The 23,642-nt window shown below is 37.5% G+C and overlaps 1 protein-coding gene across 6 annotated transcripts in view; it reads right to left on the bottom strand.

The window, feature by feature from the left end:
- The window catches only part of KIF6 (kinesin family member 6), a 157,933-nt gene that overhangs the window by 8,649 nt on the left and 125,642 nt on the right, over nucleotides 1-23,642 (bottom strand). For 4 of the 6 annotated variants that reach the window (XM_042022929.1, XM_042022924.1, XM_042022928.1 and 1 more), the window contains 4 exons: nucleotides 21,497-21,547; nucleotides 7,341-7,422; nucleotides 6,204-6,339; nucleotides 4,612-4,700 (listed from right to left, as the gene is read on the bottom strand). In XM_042022929.1, coding sequence (XP_041878863.1) covers nucleotides 4,612-4,700; nucleotides 6,204-6,339; nucleotides 7,341-7,422; nucleotides 21,497-21,547 — 358 coding nt within the window. The remainder of the gene's footprint in view (nucleotides 1-4,611; nucleotides 4,701-6,203; nucleotides 6,340-7,340; nucleotides 7,423-21,496; nucleotides 21,548-23,642) is intronic. The other 2 variants (XM_042022925.1, XM_042022926.1) reach the window with 2 other exon arrangements.

Below are 23,642 nucleotides of genomic sequence, written 5' to 3'. Positions count from 1 at the left end.
CCATGCCTGACATGCTTTAGTGTGATGAAAGTCTTCTTCAAGCAAGGGGTTGGATCTAGAGATCCCTAGAGGTGCCATTCTACATTTCTGTAATGTGCAAACAGGCACTCACATTTTGGATTTGGGTGGATGTGCATGGTACGTAAGTCCTGTCTCTTTGTCTGTCTCCTAAGCTTTAACCTCTAACATTATTCAGCTTCTTTTGACAGTGTACAATTCCCATTTTCATTCTGAATCTATCTGATTTTTCCTTGAGTTGAGTTTAAGAAATCTCAAAGACTGTCTCCTGACAACTTCAGCAGAATCCCTGCTTTTTCTGGAGATTAAAGGTAGTCTGTCCACTTTATAGATCTGTATAGATCCACTCAGTGGATAACTTGCTTTTTTTTAGGGGGAGGGGGGAATCCTCTGTTGGGGTGTATTTCTCAGTCAGGCATGGGGCAGTGGTCATACAGATGTACACAATGTTGCAGCAGTGTTTCCCTTGCTGCAGGAACCCAAGGGCCAGAGACAATTGTTCCATGGACTGATCGGCTCCATCAAGTACATGGGGTAGAGGAGCTGGAGCAATGATGGTATGAATGCTTAATTTGCCAGCTGAAAAATAGGGGAAAATCAGGTAGATTAAAATGAAAAGCGGAAAGTTTGAAAGTGTGCAATCTCTGTAATGTTTAAAAAACCTCAGCTGCAGTTCTCCAGTTATCTGAGCTTTGGACATGAGGGGAACAGATGTTCAGTGTACAGACAGGAAAGATTCAAGCTGCATAAAAGCTGAACATTTTAGTAGTTGGCTACAAAATTAAATTTGGCCTAACTTGGAAATTCATAGATAAATTGTTCCAGTTGTTGCCAAAGAACGTGAAAACCTTTGAAATGTCACTAATTGATGATGTTATTCCCAGATTATGTTTTATCATTATGTAACACTGCATAAAATTGGCAGGAATAAAAAATGATTAGACAGAAAATGCTGTAAAATATGTAAACATTGACCTTATTTCACATAGCCTTAATATAGGGGGTAAATTTTGCAATCCAGGACAATAATTGTTAAAAAAATCTGATGCTAAAAATCATCAGAGAACATGAAGAGTTATTTGAAAATATCTCCAAGGGAATTTAAAGTGCCAGGAAGATTCTGAATAAGAAACAGGACAGCCAAGGATTCTGAGATTGAACATACTGTGGGACTTGCTGGAATAGGACAAATGAGATTCAGTAAAAGGAAATGAGTGAGGTTAAGAAAGATTTAGCTGAGATAAAAAGGAATGCATTCCTTCTGAGAGAAGGAAAAAAATCCAAAATTTTTGTAAGATTTGAATAACTATGTAACATTTATTTGATTCAAAGGGAATACCAGAACAGTTCAAAACTATTGAAACTAAATGTTCAGGGAGAGAATTAATTTGAAGAGACAAGGATCTGATAAATTCCTTAAATGAAAGCCATTGTGAGAGAGACTGTATGAGGAAGAACAAAAGTCTGTACTTGAATTCTGAATGTGTGGAGTACACATGGAGTGCTGAGCCCAACATGCATTTTCAGACTTTTCGCAGACTTGACAGAAATCCATTAAGAGACATAAACATGTACACAGTATGAGTTGCAGGTAGCACCACAAACTTCCAGATCTTCCTGACTGAGGCAGAAATGCTCACTATTAAACTCTTTTATTAACACAGACTCATTTTGACACTTTAACAATTTAGCCATTTCTTTCAACTGAAAAAGAGACATGTTTGGCCATGAATCAAGTGCCTTTTAGATGTGTGTATCCTTCTTAAGCTTCAACAAGATTACCAGCTTCCCTTCTCTCTTATTGCAGTTATAAGTTTACTTAGTATAAAATGCAATTTGAACCTTCCCAAGGCTTAATTTTCTCTGGTAACATGACTAAGGTGTGTCAAACAATAGCAATCCACACAAATCATGCATTAGAAGGTGATCAAAAGACTTTGTTCAAACACATACAAAGATCTCAAGAAAGGTTAGGAATATACCTGTATCCTTTGCATGCTGAGATATGTAACTTACTATTTCTAGACTGAAAATTGTATTTACATCCATTCACATTCAGGAGTTTGTCTGAATGGTTTTACTGCATACTTACTCTGTCAACAGCAGTCTTAGATTTCTGACATAAAGCCTGCTAAGTTTTAGATCTTACATCTATTGAACACACCTGTTAACTGAATTCCATCTTGGAAACAGGTTTTATTTACACCACATTATAACAAATACGATTTATGTCAACTTTTGCTTTTGTGGCTGGTTGTTCTGCTGGGTGAAGATAGAAATATCATTCCAAAGAAAGAGACTGTTGATTTCTAGGTGAGTTAGAAAAAAAGAGCCATTTGTGTCTCAGGACTGTGTAACCAAGAGAAGCGCCTGTAGCCTGGACTCATTCTACACAAAAGTTCCTGTGTCAGCTGGGGTCAAGGAAATCCTTGGGAAATAAATATTCTACTATTTTATTCTTTTAAAGTCTGTGAAATTTGAAACCTTTACTCTAAAATGTTATTGCCTCGGTAGGGGAAAAAGTAAACTTTCATGCACAGTGGGATGTTAAGCCTGTAACTCCTGCCTCAGAAAAAGCAGAAACAGTGTTTCTACTTCCATATACATCCCACTGGAAATGTACCTGACGAAAATATGTTTAAACAACCTAACATAAAATAAGATCAACTTTCTAGAACCATAGGAAGGAAAGAGTACTTGGCTTTTAAAGATGATTGCAAGAATATTGATAGAGATGGGAAAGTAAAACTACATTCATCCCAACTCCCTCTACAATTTTAGTTCCAGAAGATGAATATTCTGTGTCTGTGATGTGTATGTGAGGATGATCCGGTCAGTCTCAGTCAGTATGCCCATTACTTAGACACAGAGAAACTGTTCACTGTAAAGAACATCTGCTTTTTTGCAGGAAATCATGTGGGACAGTACAGGACTCTGAAGTAAGCTTGGCAGCTGAAAGCAAGCAGGCACCTTTCCCCATTCTAGTCAAAATGCCAGATGGACTTTTCTTAGACCTGTCCTCCAGTAATAAACATGAATAGTAAGGGCATTGGATAGAAAAGCTTAAAAAAACATAAAGAAGCAAGTTATGCAATTTTCTTTCTGAGCTAGGGTAGGGGAAGGAGGATTCACCACTGCTGGAGGCCAATTTCCCAATGCACTGGAAAGTGCCTGGGCATTACCATATGTTCTTTTTAATTCTAGAATTTTTAATTAGTCTGAAAAAGCTATTGCTCTCCTGAGCAATGCATCAGCACACCAACTGAAATTTGTTGTTCCTAAGATCAGCAGAGCAGAGAGGTTGTGCAAGAGGTGCTTAGTTCAAAGGACAGTACAAAGTTAAAGAGAGTGACAGTCAGAGAGTGACAGTCATGGATTGCTTGCACTAATTTAGCTGACTTTGTCCTAAGCCAGACCAAAAATGCTTTCATGTTCTTTCCATCAGCTTTTCTCTGGGACAAGTAACCTTCAGCCTGAGACCAGAAATGAACAGCACAAACTAGGCCTAAAACCTGCCAACCATTTGCAAAGTGATTAATGCCTAAGTCTGAGAGGATACAGAATAAGAACCAAAGCAAAGTATAGAAGACTGGAGTTGGTTTTCGTCAGTTTGAGACATCTGAAAATGCCTTCTCAGACAACTTTAGAGGACTATGTCTATCATTTTCTGTACTGATTATGGAGCATTTACTACAGATACATGAAAATTTAAAATAGAAGATATTTTGCAGTTTTACGAAAATTCAGTATTCATTATTTAATGGCATGTAGGAGATATGTCTGCTGAAAAGCTGGAAACATCATTTGTGCAGACTATTGTCATAAAATTTTAGGTAAAGACACTCAGAGAAATGGTAATTGTATAAGGAGAAGGAGGAGAGAGAAGGAGAAAGAAAGCAAGAGAAAGGTGAGGCGGGAAAGAGGAACAGGGAGGGAGAAAGGAAGAAGGAATTTATTGTCCTTGAGTATGGAAACCTGCACAGTCAGGTATGTGGTTTCTTGCACTCTACTTTCCCTGATGGTTATGAAAAACTTATTACTGCAAATTTAAATTAATGGTTTTGAAATCAGAGGTGACTGTTGATGAAACAACCAAGATGATTACATTTTTCTACTGTAGATGATGCACCAGCATCTTGCAATATCAAATATAATATCATTGTGGAATAATATGCTGCATAAATGTAGCACCATGACATTTTTCAGTAGCAAATCTATCTAGGATATATATGAAATAATTTAAAACTCTTTTTGAAGTCCCCTGCATACAGCCCAGAAGAGATATAGTCTCCTCATACAGCAAAACTGACTGATAACAGCCTTGCCTTTCTTAGCTGTCATGGGGCCCCTAGAGAAAGGTTTCCAAGGTTCCAAGACCAGCAAGTCAAAAGAACTGAGGTAAAATAAGCTACCTTCAATAGGTCTTCCAAAAAACGGAATGATAAAATTTCATTTTCTACACAATCATTTCCGTTGCAACTGAAAATACAGTGTTTCAGTGTGACACTTGCAGAAGCAGTCTGGAGAACTGCACTATTACTAAAACTGCATTTTTTCCCATGTAAGGAAGGAAGAGAAAAATAAACAGTTTACCTGTTAGTTGATAGATGCAGTGAGGATCTGATAAACTGTGGATAAACAGTGGTAGTGTTTGGTGAGGTAACCATCTCTGGCTTTTCCTGCTGGGTTTAGATTGAAAAACAAAATTATGAGGATAGGATTTTTTTAGAGTGCTTCATAATGGCCTATAAATTTCAGCAATAACAAGGTAAGCAATGACTCATTCAGAAAACACAGAGTCTGAATCACACAGTATTTTCTCCACTTGCACAAACACTTCTGAACAAAGTATTTAGGATTGGTTCAAGTATTTTTAAGCTCAAGTTACAGGTTTTTAATATGTAACAGCATGTGTTCACTGATTTTAGTTTCTTAGGGAGCTCAGATGTATAGATAGGTCAAGATCTAAGAAATCAATCCCAATTACGTTTCCCAGTTTTCTAATCTTCTACTGATGAATCATGAGAGGTTGAATCCTGGACCTCTCCTGTTAAGGGATAGAGAAAAATGTGCTGCAGTGAATTCAAGAATATTACTTGCAGTGCTTTGAAAAGCCTAAATATTTAGACAGGAAGGTGACTAAAACATCATCCTCTTTGCCACTAATATGGTTAGGGATTCTAACTGGAAAAGTATTTGGCAATGATAACTGGCAGCTAAGCTACTTAGGTGGCACTGTATGGATAACTAAGTTCCCCATGTTAAGTTCTGTATTTATTTTAGGCTTTTTTCTTAAAAATAGTTTAAATTTATACTTTGAGAGAGTATTCTCTAATGAGAATTAACCAAAATATGGGCTAAACACTTCTTCATTTATAACAACTTTTCCTCAAGGAGTAAATCTTCTCTTCCAGCTAATAATACATGATACAGGATGGACTGCACTCAGCACTTTTTTTCATGAGGCTGATGTACGTTTCCTGGCAGTGCTTTGTTGTGAGATGCTATATCACTACTTGCAAGCCATTAAATAAGTGTCAAGAGGGGAGCATAAGAAAGCTATGTTGTTTCAGTAGAGTGCCATTTTCAGACTGGCTGTGCTATGAACTTCTAATACACTGGTTAAAATGACAGCTCTTTAGTTCATTTTACACAAGTCATTGCATTAGAGCACTCTGTGCTTAAACACTGGTGGCCCTCAGCTAGAGAGTGAGGAAACACACTCTGCTGGGAGCTGCTGACCCTCTGGGAGCCTAGGCAAGCTGAAAGGTTACTGGAGTCTTTGCAAACAAAGGAGGCTAAAAAGGAACGACTGGCTGCAAAAAACCTGATGAAACCTTAGTTTTGCTAGCAGTAAAAAAGATTATTTTTTGCAATCCGATAATGTTCCTTCAGAGTTGTTGGCATTTTGGGCCCATTCTTCCCTATCAATCAAGTTGTTTGGGAGAACATAAAAACCAGAAAATAGAGCAGCAAAAAATGGGTTTATTTGATTTTTTTAGCTTCACATAAGTATAATTCACATTACCTTTGTCCAACTGACACTGGCATAAGCACAGGTGAGCCAGACCCCGAATCCCATCCTTCATACTCCTTTCTATCTAGTCAATTAACTACTTATTTAAGAAATGATTGAAAATGTTATATTTACTTGAAAATGGAATAAATATAAAGTGATTTCATACCTGCAATTTTTTTGCTTCTTCAGACCACCAGACTTCAAAGTCTTTTTGCAGCTTCATCTTCACTTTTTTCATAAGAAGCTGCAGGTGCTCAATCTCTACCTTCAGCCCTTTGAAGTGGCTGTAGACTATTTTATAGCTAATACAAGAAGAAGTGTATTATAGATTATATTGTATTATAGATTTTACAACATATATCTGAACAAAGGTTTATCCTACCTAGAACAGTTAACAGAGTTTTAAACTATAAAATAATATGTAATAATCAGAGATGCAGAGGACACAGACAGATGGTAGAAGGAAACTTCTCATATTTTATGAAAGTTTTACTGGACAGTAAGTGCAAGAAACTTATTCCACAAACCTTTTATTTCATAAAGAAGTTAGTGAAATTCAAGTGGGATCAACATTGATTAACAATTAAAATACAGGTTCAATCAACTATGAAAATGGTTTCTTTTGAATTCTCAGCATGCTACCATTAATAAATAACTGGTCATCTCGGATTCAGATAGGAGCTGAGACTGATTCCCCTTTCAGATGGAAGCTTCATTACTCTCTTGGCTATCAGACGCTTGGAGATTTATCAGGAGTATGAAACAGCCAGAAGTGTCCCCAGAGATTGTGAATAACATAAATGCTAGCAAAATACTTGGCACTGATATCCTTGTATCTATTTTTGTTATCCTCCTGGCTACAGTGACATTAGAGCAAGGATTGTTTAACCAAAGTGTATGCAGCATATTATTTACACTTAGTGAGTCCTGTATATCCTAAAGGTTTTCTTTACGTCAAGAAAGGCAGGACTTTTCTGAATCAACCCAAAAGGCTCACAATACATTTGGATTCAAACAACAAGTTTCAAACACTAATCCTCAGGAAAGACATTAAGCTGTTTATATTTATTTTTAACCTTTAGCTCAAGCATAAATTTTCCTCTCTCATCTACTGTGGCATCTGACAGACAAACCAACAGCATATACACAAACTTTAAAACTATTAGTGAACCACAAAGCTAATATTTTTTAAATGTCAGAGAAAACCTTGAGGGTATCTGTGTGTGCAGAATTGTAATGGGAATATCCTATCAGTATAATTTATCTTCTGAAGGATGGTAGAAATCTGAGGCAGAAATAATACCTTTTTTTTTCTTCTTCAATTTGCATTCGAAGATTCTCTTCTACTGGATCAAACGTTAGTTCTGCAGAAGGATTTGAAACAGCTGTAGGAGAAATTATCAGATTTAAGCAATGACTAGATGATGTCCAAAGAAGCAACTTCTAATTAAAATAAAAACTAGCTTTTAAGAGGTAGTTAACAAAATGGGGGTCATTATCCATTTCTCTCTTCTGGAAATGCTTCTTCAAACTCCTTATTTAGGCCTTACTTAGTAGAGGACACAGTCAATAACTAGTGGTTTGAATTAAATTGCTTATAATTGGGCTTTTTCCTCATTAAGGACTGGAATATTAATTTTAGATATAAATAAAAGCCAGCTAAACATTCATATTTGGCATAAAACACTATCAAATGCATTCAACCAGTGTTGGCAACAGTTTTGACAACAAAAACAAGACCAGAAGTTGTTGCAAAAAGAAGAGACACCAGTAGCTCTTAAAAGAGAGATTAACTTTGGTAAGCAATAAATTCAGATAATTAGTATAAATAAGGAAAATATCCTGAAACTATGTGAGAAAATTTTCAGGGTAAAGGAGAAGAAAATACCTTAAGAGTAGCCTAAGTTAGCCTAAGAAAGCAGTTTATGATTTCCCTATCCTGTAACAGAGCTATTTAACATGCAATAAACAATATGCTTATTCTGAGAGATGGTAAAACAGTCTTTGCATCGCAGTTTATATGTTCAGTGGTGAAAGGAAATGTAAAGTTACCTACTAATGTTACAACAGTTTCCGTTTCTAGGATGAATGAGAAGAGTTTTAGGTTCCCAAGAAAACATGTTTGACCTTTTTAACTCAAGAAAAGTGAAAGAAACAAAAGATTTGCTGTACAATATATGCAAGTTTCCATCCCAACTCTTATTTCTGCCAAGAAAATAAATTCTATGTCAGCCTGTCACAAGGCCTGAGGAGTGCACCCCTCTCTTCAAGGAGATGAATTCTGTCTGGAACAAGAGGGCAGCAATGACCCCTCTCTGCCTGTCAGCACACCAGCTGAAACCATTAATCTTTTGTAGTAGCACCCTATAGCTTAACACAGATGAAGTTGAAGAGCATTTTATCTCATTACTTAGCTCAAGCATGTTAATACAGACAGCCAAGGTGGACAAAGCCCAGGCACAAGTCTCATTTCATACACTGAAAGGCTTTGCTGCATGTGACTGCAAAAGAAGAACAGGGTGAAGACATTTGTGGTGGGGAGGGTACTCTCAAAAGATAAAAATATAAACTGTTTGAAATGTTAAAGTGAACACACAAGGCAGGAGGCACAAACATCACAGCAGGAGATGCTACAACAGTGACATTGTAAAACAAGTTATACCCGAACACAACAGATAATAAAAAGGCCATCATAACCATGCCAGGACTTTAAGGAAAGCAATAAACTTCTCCATGATTACGAGGGACAAGTATTTTCTGATTTGTCACATTTCACCCCCAAGAGAAGGCATAATGTGGGAAAACACAGAGCTACAGAGGGAACCTGTGTGGAGACACTCATTGCAGAGCTCCCGAGGCTTCACGCTTTTCTGAACTCTATGAACACACAGCAGCCAGACCTGAGGGAAATGTGCTCTTGTGGAACAAACTGAAATAATTTAGGGAGTTACTGGCTCCCAAGTGAGCCATGCTCACAGACCGTGTGAGAATCCTTATTATGTTTCCATGAATATTCCAGCCAGACCTAGTGTGAGCCAATTTCAGGTCAAAGGGGACTCTCCTGAGCACACTGAAGTGCATTTGTCCTACTTGCACAGTCTGTGACAGTGTCTGAGTTCAGGAGGCAGCAGCTCCAGCCCATTATAGAGAAGGGAAATAGTATAGGGTGGAAAAGAGTAACATCTTAGAATGTTAACGCTGTTTCTGAAGTGAGGACTTCCCTACACAAAAACACCATCAAATTCTGCTAGTTATTACACAGTCATACAAGACCAGAATATAGCTTTCCTTCCTTGCTTTGCTATGACATCTAGTACTTGGAAAAATATTTTTATGTTAGCTTTGAAAGGTCAGCCAAACTTAGGCAAAATTTTGTCACTTGTATATAAAAACAGCAAAAGAAAGGGGTTTTTTTCTGCTGATTACATGTTGTAGAATGGATTATTTGGTTGCACACTACCTTCAGAAATAATAATAGAGCCTTTTATATGAGATGAAAACCTTTATCATAAACAGGTCCCAGCATCCTCACCCATGAATACAGCTCTGCCCATTATTCCTAGCTGGTGAGGAAAGGCAGACACACAGCTGTGGACAGCAGCACAGTTTTGTGAACAGCAGCACAGTTTTGTGAACAGAAAGAGATGAGTATACTGCAAGCTGCTGTGGCCCTGGCAGCAAAAATAGCATTGGATAAATGGCTAAAACTTGCACATCCCTGTGCACATCACTGAGCTCAAGTGACAAAAGCAGAAGAGATCTGATCACAGTGTCAGGTGAAGCCCAGTAGTAAGTAAAGTCCAGAACATGCCTACTGGGCGCTGCTCTGTAAGTTCTCCAGTGTCTTTTCCCAAGCTGTTGCAAGGTCCATTTCAGCTTTTTGCCATGCCTGCCCATTGTAGCAGTGTGTTTGGGAACTGAGTAACATTCTGCTCTAAAGACCAGACCTTTTGGAATACACCTGCTCTAACATATACAAAGGATTATGGCTCTTTCCTAATGTTCCAAGCAAAAAGACATCTAAGGTCTGGCGGACTGTATTTCAACACTTATGTTTCCTGCTACTTCTGCCTTTTCCTCATTCCCTGCTACTTCTTTTCTCCCCTCTCCTCCTCTTTACCTTTCCTGAATCCCTGAAGTGGCCTCTTTCTGCCCCTGGGCTTCTGCTGCCTCACACCCCTCTCCTCTTACCAGTCCAGGCAATCAGCTACAGCTGAAGCAAGGAAGCTAAGGCAGAGGGTACTGGCTCACTGTATCTCATATTTGATGTCAGTAGTCTTCAGTACATAGGATCAGTCATTTAAAAATAATGTTAGAGGGACACTGAATAAATAGACTGTAAAACATAAAAAGCATAAAAATTTACTCACAAATTTAATTTAGATACCTAAGAAAAAAATACTTCCTTTTGGCTACAGGTTTTTTTCCTCTAAAACGTTTCTTTTTATTGTATATATCTTCCTTCCCATGCAGAAACAGAAAATGTATATTAACCACAGATATACAAAGTACGTGTAAATCATGAAGGACTGAAAAATCATGACATCAGCTTTTGCCCACTTACATGAAAAAATTTGCAGTACATTAAAAGATGTAGTAGAGATGCTACTGCTAAAATATTAACTATCAGATATCACTTCTGCAACTGCACAGAACTCAAAGTGGTATCTGCTTTGTTCAGTCAGGGTTGACTTTTAATTCATTGATTGACAGTTTGTCATATGAAGCTCAGCTGTACAGTTTAGCTCTACACTTTTAGTGCATCAGCTGAGATGATTTCATTCTGTTGGAGTGTAATACCCCATGCACTTTTCGTGCCCCAGTGACTTCTCCTGGGCAACAAATGCATTTGCTGCAATTTAATCCTGGATAATGCAGCCCCAGGCTTCAGGGGTGTGGGGAGGTATGACATGCATGTTTAGGAAAACATTGGCTCTGTGTATACTAGGAGTTTCTGTTGGCATATCTCCATCCAGTTCTGTACAACAGAAGTATTTGGCAGCAGTCAGCAATGTACTGATAACGAGTATTAGTTTCTTTACATTAACATAACTGCGCATACAGCTGAGTGGCAAAAATTATGAATCCTAAACTGTGAAGTCTTTTTTAAGAGTAGTGAGTCACAAGATGGAAAGAAGAGACTGACAGTGCTACACTGGGTAGGGAAATATCCAGCAAATTCTATGCTTACTTTCAGGTTAACTGTTTTTGCTTCATCTTCATATACAACCCATTTGGTGAAGGGAGGCACAGGATACAATTGATACCAGCTGCCTGCTTAGACACGAAGGTGACCTCTGCATGAGTTGACAGTTCATATGACAAAAGTTTGCAATTTTTGGTGCTTTTTTGCCCATAAAGAAGATTGTAAGAAGCATTTCAAGATATAATTATTTTATTCTAATGAAAGGGCCAGTTTTGGAGTACAGGAAGTAGTAAATTTTACAACAGTCTACATGAACAAATCACACAGTACCAGAGAGAAATTGTAGCACCTGCTAACTGGATCACTATTTCAAAGCCGTGTGGAAAGCATGGATGAAACACACTATTTCTAGCATGAGATACCAAGTGTTATCACTGTAGTTTACTGCAAGCTGGCAACAACCTGAAATACTCTGGCAGATTCTTGTCTACCGTCAGAAAATTCTGCAAGAAACTCTCTGTGACCCTGAACTTTATACTCTCTGGGGTGCTTATATATTTCTCAACCTGAGTGTATCCTGGAAGTCAAACTCCTAGGGATTTATTGTCTTGTGCCTCAAATAACATTGTGCCCTGCCCTCCAGCTGTACTTTTGCAGTCAAATATTTTCATTTTTTTCACTGGATAGTCTTGTGTTTATCTGGTTAAATTTATAGTCTCTTGAAGTAACCAAAGTTAGAACTGACTTCAGTATCCCATTCACATATTGACTGCTTTATTTATCAGCTTTGCAGCTTTTGGCAAACTTGAGCTTTAGTGCTTTCAAACTGGAACATATTTGTAACTTTTTTTTTTTTTTTAAAAAGAACTACCCATCTATCATTATTCAAGATAATCTTACAAGTAATTCTCCTCTTTTTCTTTCTTATGCTTCCCCTGGGCCATGTCAGTGTATGTTTGTCACTGGGTACCATATATGTACCTTATACAAAAGCAAACATGAGCAGGCACAATGTAACTCAGGGGAAGATGGAAATATCCTAATGTCTGGATGAGTTTATATTGTGGGTTTTAGAGCAATTTACTTAACCCTAATTTAATAGATTTTTTAAAAATTTCAGCCAGTTTGTCATAGAATACATTGAAACAAACTGTCTTATTTTCATCATTTTACAAGTTAATGTAATGGATGCACAGGGGATTAAGGACATGTGTATTTTGTTGATTTTGATTTTTATTTTAATCCCTGAATTTAGTAAAAGAGTCCATTGCTATGTTGCCTTTTTTGTTGTTGTTTTTGTTTTGTTTAGTTTTTTGTAACATTGCATTGCTTATTGTTTTACTGGCTCAATACTGGCTCAAACTAACTAACTTCCAATGTACACCTGGAAAGTAGAGCTATTTTTCCCATCTTAGTGAGCTGTTTTGCCTAAATACAGACTCACACTTCAATTCCCTCAAGTTTCTTCTTTGAAACTAGTCATCTATACTTTCCTTCCTGAAAATAGATGGCATACAAAACAGAAGGCGTTACCTCCATGTCAGCTGCACTTAAGCCATGCAAGCTTCTGAAACCATCATGGCTAAAAATTCTCTGTTGCTTTCCAAATATACAAGTAAACTCCCCCGGGGGCCGCCCCCCCCAACCAAACCAAAAACCAATGCTTCAAGTTTAATATGTTCCATACATGCCAGTTAATCTAGTGGAACAATAACATAGCTGGGTCTTAGCCAGGAACCCCCTACTAACTCAGATTCTTGCCTACACTTAATAAATACTTTTTACCATTTGATTACATGAGATTACTGTTGCATCATCTATCTTGTTCATATTAGATAAAATCATACCTGATATGTTTGAATGATCTTTTCCTGCCTCCCAAGAAGGGGTGTGGTTTGTCATGCATAAGCTTTGAGGCTTTGTAAGCATTCATTTCTACAAAATCCAAGGGCTTTCATGGAAAAAAAAAAATCAAATCTCTTTTCTAAGCTTTTTCATGCTCTTCTTGAAAGAAAAGGATGGAAAATTCTTCTGAAGTCTGTTGCTTATGACAAACGTGAGACATTAGGAGTATACCACCACCAATATCCAGATTGCAGTTCAATAACCACCACAACTTTTGTAAAGTAATGCCTGGTCAAGAGAAGGACTTGACTGAGAATAATATAGCACAACTTTCCTAAGAATAAGACATACCTAAGGGTGCTAAAGGTGCATGAATGTCACAGATTACTGTGCATGAACAACATACACAGGCATGGGCAGTAAAGTCTGTGCTTGCAGATCACATTTAGGAATGTAACGCACACAGCAGCTGTGGGATCAATTCAATAGGCCTAGTGGTTTCTAAAAATAAGAGGTGTATTACCTGCATTCTGCATAGAGCTGTCTGTGGTTGTCAGTACCAACGTTCATGACAATGCACAGAAGCATTTATTCTGGACTGTACACTAAATTTATAGCAATGTCATTCGAAAGAATATTAAGGAAAAATACATGCTTATCCTTAACTGCTTCTGTTTCAGCTGTGTACAGGTATAGATGGGCCATGAAACTGATGTGTAGCTTCAAGTTAGACAATAAACAAGGTTTTCACCTTGATTCAAGAAGGGAATACTAACCAAACAAATGTACATGGAAGTACCAGTCTGAAAAACTTTGATCTTTCTGCTACAGGGTATTAGTAAAAGTCCTTTCATCTGCAAGAGACAAGTAGAGGAGATGGAAAGCACAAAGGAAAGACACACCATTATTGGTGAAATCAATATATTATGAGCATGGGGTTGCACTATCAATTATTTAGGTTAACAAATAAGACAAAAGGTGCTGGGTTGAAGCTCCTCTATCACAGATCTGATGGGTTTTTTCTATGCCAATAGAAGAGAGATGTACTAAGAACCCACCCCAGTTAAGTGTACAGTAAAGACAAAAGTACTACAGAAAGTTTTGTTTCCATTCTCCCACATGGCTACTCCACTCATCCTCTAAAACAGTTTCTTAAATGCTTTTTTAAATGTTGGTATGATGTATGAGTTTTCCAGAAAATTTCTGAAACCACAACTATAGGATTTCATGTCACCAGGAATGTCATTCTTTGAGAAGATTCATTTTGATGTTGTTCAGAGATCTGGCACATGTGTTAGATTAGGGCCATGTGCAACTTGAGCAATTGCAAGGACCAGATTATGGTTTTGGGACCCCCTATCCCTGCTGGTCACACTCATATCCCACATGGGGTGCCATGCTTCCGCTGGTCCTCCCATGCACATACCTGCTGGCTGCAGCTGCAGAACAGCTGGGCTGTCTGTGCTGGGCCACCAGCTCAAGAAGGTACAAAAAATACAGAGCTATTTGGGGAGTTCTCATATTTCAGTTCTTTCCTGTGACCTGTGAAGGAAAGGACACTGGGCTTGATGTTCTGGTGGCTGTTGGCTGAATTACAGTGTACTGTATACTGAGAAGAGTCAATCCTGACATATCCAGAAACAATTACAATTTATCGACAAGATTCTTATCTGGAGAAGTTATATCAAACCTCTGCACATTTGTGGGATATTATTAGCTACTTGTTCCAAGTCATTATTTTTTTTGGTCTCACACATGCAAACATTTTTCAGCAAAGAAGGAATGAATTAATTTCCTTTAGCTATTTCAGCAAAAAATAAAATGGCAGAAGTTTTTCACCAGACCTGCAGGTTGTTCTGAAATGCTGGGTATCACACTCACCATGGTATTTCTCATTCTTGTTCTGTCCTTTACATAGTTAGCTATATAGAAATTACTATTCTAGGCCTGACCTTGAAAAACTCACAGAAACACAGATGTGGAAGAGCTCCATTTGTTGTTTACAGTTCATTAGATTACCAAATTTTTGTTTATTACAGAGAGCTTTCATGGAGGAAAGCTTGATTGAAACAGAACTAGTCAAGCTGCCCAACACACCCACTGGACATGGCCAGTAAAAAGAAGCTACAGAGCCTTAAACTCCATATTATTCTTTGTTAAACTTTCTACCAACCTTTTAGAGCCAAAAGAGAGAGGTACTCAAAGATATACTGAAGCTGAGCAAACAAGCTTAGGCCTAGAATCTGTAGCCTGTGTGCATAGAACCAGATTTATTTTTTGTTTGACTCCACCTCAAGTCCTGTTTTAGAATCACAGAATCATTCCGGTCGGAAGGGATCTTGGGAGCCTGTGTGGTTCAAACTGCTCAAGGTTGGGTGAAAACTGAACCAGATTATGTCCAGACATAGCACGAAAACTCCATGAACAGACATCCTGCAAACTTCTTTGGTGACTTTTTTAATGTGTAACTACCCCCACAGAATGTTAGTATCTTAATTTAAGAATCAAACTAGAGAATTGAAAACTTCATCTCCACATTCTGTCTTGCTCACTTCTTAGACACTAGAAGGAGTTCCTAAATAATAATGCAACTCACACTGAACTTTTCAGTATTTCAGAAGAAATACTTACTGCAAGAAAGCTTACAGAGACTGCAAGCTGTTCCAACAACAGTGAAATGCCGAAGTCAGTGTCAATAGAACTGAGTACTGGGTAGCTGCGCTACAAGTTCATGACTCCTAATAAAAATATCACTTGATCCAAAAATATCTTTGCTCTTTTCTGAGATCTGATATCTGAATTAGAGTAGGTCATATGGGAAGCTTAATAGGAACGCACAAGTAATCTCAGAATTTTCTCTGACAGTTCAGGAGGGCACATTTGCAAAGACTTCCAGTAAATATCAGGAGTAGTAGAAAAAATACGGCAAAAAATAAAACTATAAAATGCCCTAGAAGGACTGAAGAGAAACCCGTGGAAAGGAAGGTCTGTTTGAGGCCTGAAGGGACAGGTGTAACAAGTGTCTTCTTATTAGAACATACTCCTACAGTTTTAAACTTAATTCCTATGTAATACTGGGAAAACCCCAAAACATATTACATAAGAAGAAACCTCAAGTACTGTGGCAAGGGAATCATTGCAGCTTGTCCAGCTGCTGCTTTGAATCCATGGCTTTTTTCCGATTGTGATCATCTTCACAGAACAACTTGGGAGACACAAAAATAAAAAAAAGCTCTTCAAGAGCTTGTAGTTTCAGCCATAATCTATGCTGACTTGAAGCACAAAATAGTATTCAAAACCAAGAGAGTAAGTTTTTTATGGTGTGTGACTTCACAGTTACCACAGGATGTAGTCTAATAACTTGCAATGTTCTACACAACTACATATATATGTTTTCAAAATTAATCGTCCTTAACTGTTTCAAAAATTTAAAAACTTATTTGGTAAATATTTCTAAAAGTACCTAATATGTTACAATAATTGTACAAAGCAAATTCAAAAGTATCTCTATTTTGGCAGAGTAAAACTCTTTTAAAAAGGCAAAGAGGTACTGGTTTTGAATTTTCATCCGGTTGTGCTATTGGTATCTTTGTCTTAGAAACAATGAAAAATCAACATCCTTTTTAGCAAGCACAATCTTAACAGCTTTCTGGCACTCAGAATTCCTATTTCCTTTGAAATAAACTAAAGAAATTAAACTCATCCCTAAGGAAAACGGCCTTGATGCCACTAGAGGTCACCCTAGGAATAAAATCAGTATGCTGCATGCACAAGAACTTTCACAAAAACACCACTGTTGCTTGACATTTCAAGCACAAATGCATAGAAGAACATAGCTCACAGAAACATTGTGAATATCAAAATTTTGAATTCCTAAGAGAAATCTTTCCCTTATTCTGAGGCTACTGCAAACTGACTACACTGCTGTTTAGCATATTTTAGCCCTTGGATGCCTGGTAGCACTGGGGACATGTTGCCTTATCTCTTGCAAGAAAAAACCCCAACCAAACAAAAAAAATGCAACCAACCAACCAAAAAAAAACCAAAAACAAAACTCCTTGAAATTATGGACTTCAGATTATTTCTCTGAAGTGCTTTATTTAGCCCATACATAAGATACCATTTTTCAGCACCAAGAATGATAGTCTTAAAACAGGCCATCTATTACTCTCCATGGACTATGCTGGATTTGTGTGGGAAAACACAAACTGCCAGTTTCCTCAGCTTCTGTCATTTTGTGATTGAAAACACGTGTGTCTCTTCATTTCATGGCATTAGTACAGATCAAGACTCTTCTGCTTCATATGAAAAAAGTTAAATGTCATCTCAGTTCTGGTTTGTAAAGCGGTGAAAGAAACCAAGCCCATTTTATTTAAATATGGATTTATTTAAATAATAGATTAACTCTGATGCAAACCAGCAGTTTGGAAGTGCTATGTGCTTTCCATTCACACAGATCACAGCAGATGAGTTCAAGACAATTATAATTATTAGACTAATTAATGTTATATATGCCTGTAAGAGGATGCAATGGCTGCAGAGAGGACTACCATACACTTCCTGAACCCACCTTATATCCAGAGCAGGTACAAACCGTGGTGGACCAGCATTTCTAGTGGCATGAGCCACATTGCAAGGGTTCAAGGACAGGAATTGGATGGAACTTTGAGCAACCTCATATAGAGAAAGATGTCCCTCCCCATGGCCGGAGGATTGAACTGGATGATCATTAAACCTCCTTTCCAACACTAATCATTCTGTGATTCTGGGATTTAACACTCTGGACAACTGGGAACAGCAGTTCTCCATTTCAACTCTTCTGATACGCAGAAATGTGTTGGACAACATATTTGCATCCTGTCAGGTATCAGATATGTGGTAGTGACAGCATCACAAGCATTGGAAGAACCATTGCTTGAAATCTTTTCCTAAAACTGGCTGGAATACTCCTGCAGGAGTACCCTGATGCATTCATTATACAGCACTGTCTGTCCCTGCTGTACTCTGTGTTGATCATGTTTTTTCACTTCTAGTCAAGGAAAGGTAAGCAAGCAGAATGAAACCTGCTCTAAAGAAACACAGAGCAGAGAAAAAAGAAGGGCATAGACTGATACTAATATTTTCAGAACAGGCATCTAGCTTTGAAAATGTAGGAAAAGATGGTACAGGCAAAGCTGCAGAGGAAAAAAAAAAAGGAAAAATATCCCTATTTTTTATTGAAACAAATATGCGTTACAAATCCAAATATAAAAATAACATGCCAAAACCTTTGCTCTTAGGCATCTGCCACACTAAGTCAAATGCTGGTATGCATTTTCAGGGACTCAAACATACCTATTGTTTCTGACGCACCTCTTAATTTTATTTTTCACGAGGAATCAACTTTTTCAAGGGAATTTTGCTTAACAAAGAACTCGGAAACAGCTCTTTGAATAACATCAGAAATACAGCATCTTATTTCTAAAATTCAAGTTGTAAAACCTGAAAAAACAAGCGATTTTTGTTTGGTTTGGTTGGGATTTTTTTAATAAAATATTGATAAAACTGTTCCTTAATACTGAAATCTGTACAAAGGATGCAAATTCCTTACAAAGACCCACATTTGTCCTATTTTTTTCATTTCAAGTAGCTCTACAGGGACAATGGAGTTGGACAGCAATTTACTCCCAACAAACCTCCTCAGAAGCAGAAAGGTTTTGCCATCAGGCTCTACATTTTACAGAAATACTACTTTAAAGCATCATAAGACAATGCTTCACTAGAATCAAACACCAACTTTTCTTCCACAACACTGCAAACCCCAGGAAAAGGTTTTCTTTCCACTCTTTTCTCCCATCTTTTCCACCCAGTTTTTGACACAGTGTTTTTGCTGTCAATACTTAAGCAGTGTGCACATTATTTCATTTTAAATACTGCCTCAAAGTGCAGTTAGGCATGCAAAAGGAACTTTGAATCCTGCCCAAAAATGCAGTTAAATGTGCTACCCTGGAAGATCTCAATCCAGATAACTAAAATAATTTATTTACATAATAAGGTATTTTTTGCAGTTAATAAAGATGAAAGGCACACTGAGATGAATCCTTGCAAATTTACATAAAGTATTCAATGTTTCTGGTGGTGTGCTGACAAACTTTGAGTGCCCCTTGTCTCTGATGATACCTCCCATCCATTTATGTCCTTTTTTAACTCCCAGCATATGGTGTTTTAAAAGAGATCGCTAAGAGCAATGGGCTAAGTAGTGGTGTTTTCCTTCAAAGAGAAATCCACATCTTAAGTACAGCCATAAGGGAAACAGATCTGCACTTTAAGATCTGACTAGAATAGTTTCTTGAAGGGTTTTAACCATAAAAGGCTTTAAGTTAAGGGGAAAAAAAAGGCAGCTGGAAGATGTTAACTTGGTTTTTAGTTGAAACAATGGTGTGTTTTATTTCATGTTGGGATTTCAACAGACTCTTAATTAGACTTTTAACCATGCAGTTTTCATTTAAAAATATCTTGATGACATTCTGATCATCAGGAAGTTCCTGGGAGACTTGACACCTGTTACTCTTTGAAAGAACATTCATCCAGAAGGGCAGGCAGGCAAATAATACTCCCCAACTCATAGAATAAATATTAAGTCTAAATATCCAGAGTATTTAAAAAAATAATGTAAATACTGGAAAATACTTTGTGCGGTCCAGACTTAGTGAGAATACACAGAGAGCAATGCTCAAAACAAAAGGCAAAAACACATGGGTTGCCTGCTGTGAGGAGAAATACTAACAGAATATTCACACTATGAATGTATAGCTGGTAAAGTCACTACTATGGCATTTCCTAAGGACATGAAAAAATCTTACTTACCTATGTTATGAAAAACAGCTTAGTTATCGAAAACAGCATTTGAAACACAATTTTTCTATGTAGTAAAAAAGTCAGTGTACAAGACCAGATATTATCATTCAGATTGAAACACACATTCAGAATATATTAGTTCATTTTTCAAAAGATTGAATAAAGAATTCTCATAAACAGCACCTCTATGATTCATCTTGATGTAATTTGTAAGAGTGGCAAAAAAATTACTAAATACATGGTATTCAAACCTGAAGCGAATTAAAGAAAACACTCCATGTTATTCTGAGGACAGCACCTTTAGATTGAACTTCAGAGGAGGAGAGGAGAGGGCAGGGGAGGGGAGGAGTTGGACAAGACTCACAACAATCATCTAGTCTTCTTCAGGGCTGACCAAAAGTGAAAGCATATTAAACCAGGGTGTTCAAATGCTTTCCAAACAGTCAGGTATGGGGCATTGATCACCAGTCTAGGAAGCTTGCTCCTGGTAAAGCAACTTTTCCTAATGTCAAGTCTGAACCCTCCCTGATGCAGCTTTGAACCTTTCACATGTGTCCTGTCACTGGATAACAGGAAGATGAGATCGGCAAGTCCTTCACTTGCCCTTCTCACACCGATAAAAATCAACTGAGTTTGATTCCTGGGCTTTATTGACATGGACAAAATTATTTTTAGTGCTCATTTTTAAATCAAAATAAAAAATGATAAAGGTATGAAACAATAAAATCATCAGCAAAGCTTGAGATGCATGGGTAAATTAGAAAGAGAAACTGTTTTGTTATTCTGCAGTAACTTACTTGCCTGACTTTTAGAAGAAAAGATAGTCCCCAAATTTTCTCTCTCTCATTAAGAGACAACTGTTCTCTGTGTTATGTATACATAGAAATACACATATCAGCTGCAATCTGGTCTGAGTTAGCTCCATCTTTTATGTGAAGCAGGTCCATGAAGGCACATTTTGGGATTCTTTTATGGATCCAAATGAGGGGGGGATCTAAACTATGATTGCCCCAGCAGTTTTCCGTCAAATTTTGGCTGAAATTTACTGTCCCAGTAGTGGAATTATGTTATGAACACTCCTAGGCCGTTTCAGTACAAAGTCAGTGGAGTCAGCTTAAAGCATCTTAAACCAAATTTGGATGACTTTACACTTATGTGAACAACTTGCACAGACACTTTTAGCTTTACAGTGTCAACAGAAACTGCAAGAAATAACTTCTCAACTTCAATAACTAGATGTGAGACAAATGAGCTGTATATGCCTTCAGTCCCCCTTGGAATGAGAAAAATTAAGAAGAATGTTAGATTGTGGCAACATGGCTACTAGCTCAGCCTCAGGACAAATCAATGTCTGTTAATGGGAATTCAGATTAGACTCATCAGAAACCACACCCCCAGATCTGTAAGAATTGTGTATTATTTTTCTCACCACACATAAAATCAGATGCCTTTTGAGTCAATTTTCAGGCAAAGTTCACACAGTCCATGTTCTTTGGGGCATGGACCATTTTAGAAATACAGTGGCAAAAAACTGTCATAGGAATTACAACCTGCCTCCCAAGCAGATTCAGCCCCGGGAGAGCTCGTTGCCCCTGTTGTATCCTATTGTATCTGAAATGTTATGCTCTTACCGAGAGCTGCTCTCTGAATCTGCCTCTGGATCATCTTCCCTTTCAGATGGTCTGTAAAAGACACAAAATGTAAACAATTAGAATTCAGAATGTCAAAAATCAATGAAGTCATTGCCTATTTCCCATCATTTGCAACTCCCTGTGCTGCGGGCCAATTTTAGGGGTTTTTTGTGATCCAAAGGACAAGTAGATTTCTGAATTCTCTCCTCTCTACTGGCAGTAAACAAGTAGGCACAATGTGACTCTACACATAGTGAGATTTACATATACTCTACATATACTGAGATTTGTCTGGTAAGAAAAACTGAAAATGAAGCATTTACTGTCAAGCACTTTCACAGGATAATGATCTCCTGCTGCTAGACACAGAAGAAGTCCAAGTGGGACCAGAAGATATACAGAATTCCAAGTATTTGTTCGAAATACTTAAAGGTGCTTATGAGATAGTAGGTCACTAGTCCACTCCTTTGCCAGTGAAAAACTAATTTCCCACCGACCATTTTTTCCTGTCTGTCCTGCTTAGTTTTAAGTATCCCATGCACTATAGCTTCTGCAAGTTCTACTACTGTCCTGGTTCTGGCCAGGGTGAATTTTTTCAGTTGCTGGGAGAGGACATGGCAAGGACCATGAGGTTATTCTGTACCGCCTCACATCATTGCTGGGGGCAGGGGAAAGGGACACTCTTCTGGTGAGAAGGGTCGAGTAAAGGTGGCAGAGGGAGCCATCCTGTATTGTCTAATATTGGGGAGGTTTTCCATGTGAATGGCTTCTTTTCCTCTACTCTCCGTCATTAGCATGGTTGCTATTATTGTTTGTTTTCTCATCTCACTGCTGTTTCCAGTAAATTGTTCTTATCTCGACCCGTGATCTTTGCCTTTCTTACCTCCAACAGTCCTCTCCATCCCACCATAGCTGGGAAGGGGAGGGGAGAATGGGGCAGTGAGAGAGGGCAGTGTGTGGTCTGGAGAATCTTGGTGGGGGCACTGAGTTGGGGAGTAACATTCCTAAATCACGGCAACTGGATTCACTGTGTAGATGCCATTGGTTTTCAATCAAAAATTAACCAATTCCATTATCTCGACATTCCTAGTTAGGCTCCCATGCCTCATATAATTCACTTTTATCCTTCTTTTATCAATTTCCTCCCTGATCTATGACAATGGGCCAGTTTCCCAATTATTCCAAACAATAGATTACCACATGGGAAGCCATTATTCATAGATATTAATGGAACCAATAAAGGAAAAACATAACTCTAAATATGCAATTTCAGAAGGCTATGTATTCTGAAGAGGGATGGGATTATGCCTCTCAAGTTTTCAAATTAAAACAATTTCTAAGCAGAGACTTGTTCATAATCTTTACTAAGCTGTAAGTCTGGATACCAGGGAAAGAAAAAAAATCCATGCTGGATTCACCTTTTTTTCCCCCAGACCTGTGATTATCTATATCATATTAGCATGCATTTTGAATTAAGAATATAATTTTGCTTACAAGTGAAGTCTTACAGAGTAAGCTAATCAAAAGCAAATTAAGTCATTAAAAGCTGGCAAATACTTAACTAGAGAATATAAAAAAACATTTAAATTCACAGGTCATGAGAATTAGATTGTTCTGTGAGCACAAAAGAACCATAACAAATTAAATTTCTTTGGAAATTATGAGAATACTTGTTAAGCATTTAGTAGCATTGTAGTAAATGTATTGTTTGCAATACATTACAGTATAACAGTCAAGTTTTGTTGTTTTGAATGTTTGTAGAAAACAAACAAAAGAAAACACCCTACTTACTCCTTGACTATAAAATAGGCATAGAGTTGTATTTTTCTGCAGAGGAAGTTTTATTATTTTTAATTATTTTTAATTAAACCAATTAATTTTTCTGTAATTAAAGTTATCTGTAAAATTAGGAAAAACCTTCAGCTACTGAAAAACAGGTTAAGTGAAATAACTGACTTCATCTAACCCTGCTAAAAAAACCAAATAAATCCTCCATCTCAGCTGTACTAACACTCGACCAAAAAACCACATTCAGTTAAATAAGCTGATTCCTGTAACTATAGAAAAATCCCCCTTGATTACTAAATTTTACCAATAAAAGCCCAGTTGAATGATCAACATTCATGCTATTTGTGCTTGGAAAGCT

This window comes from Corvus kubaryi, unplaced genomic scaffold (assembly GCF_017639235.1).
Source record: "Corvus kubaryi isolate FWS band 111438036 unplaced genomic scaffold, C.kubaryi_AGA036_p1.0 37232, whole genome shotgun sequence".
In the NCBI taxonomy this organism is placed as follows: Eukaryota; Metazoa; Chordata; class Aves; order Passeriformes; family Corvidae; genus Corvus; species Corvus kubaryi.
Note: the sequence above shows the minus strand (reverse complement) of the source record. Positions and strands in the feature narration are given on the sequence as shown.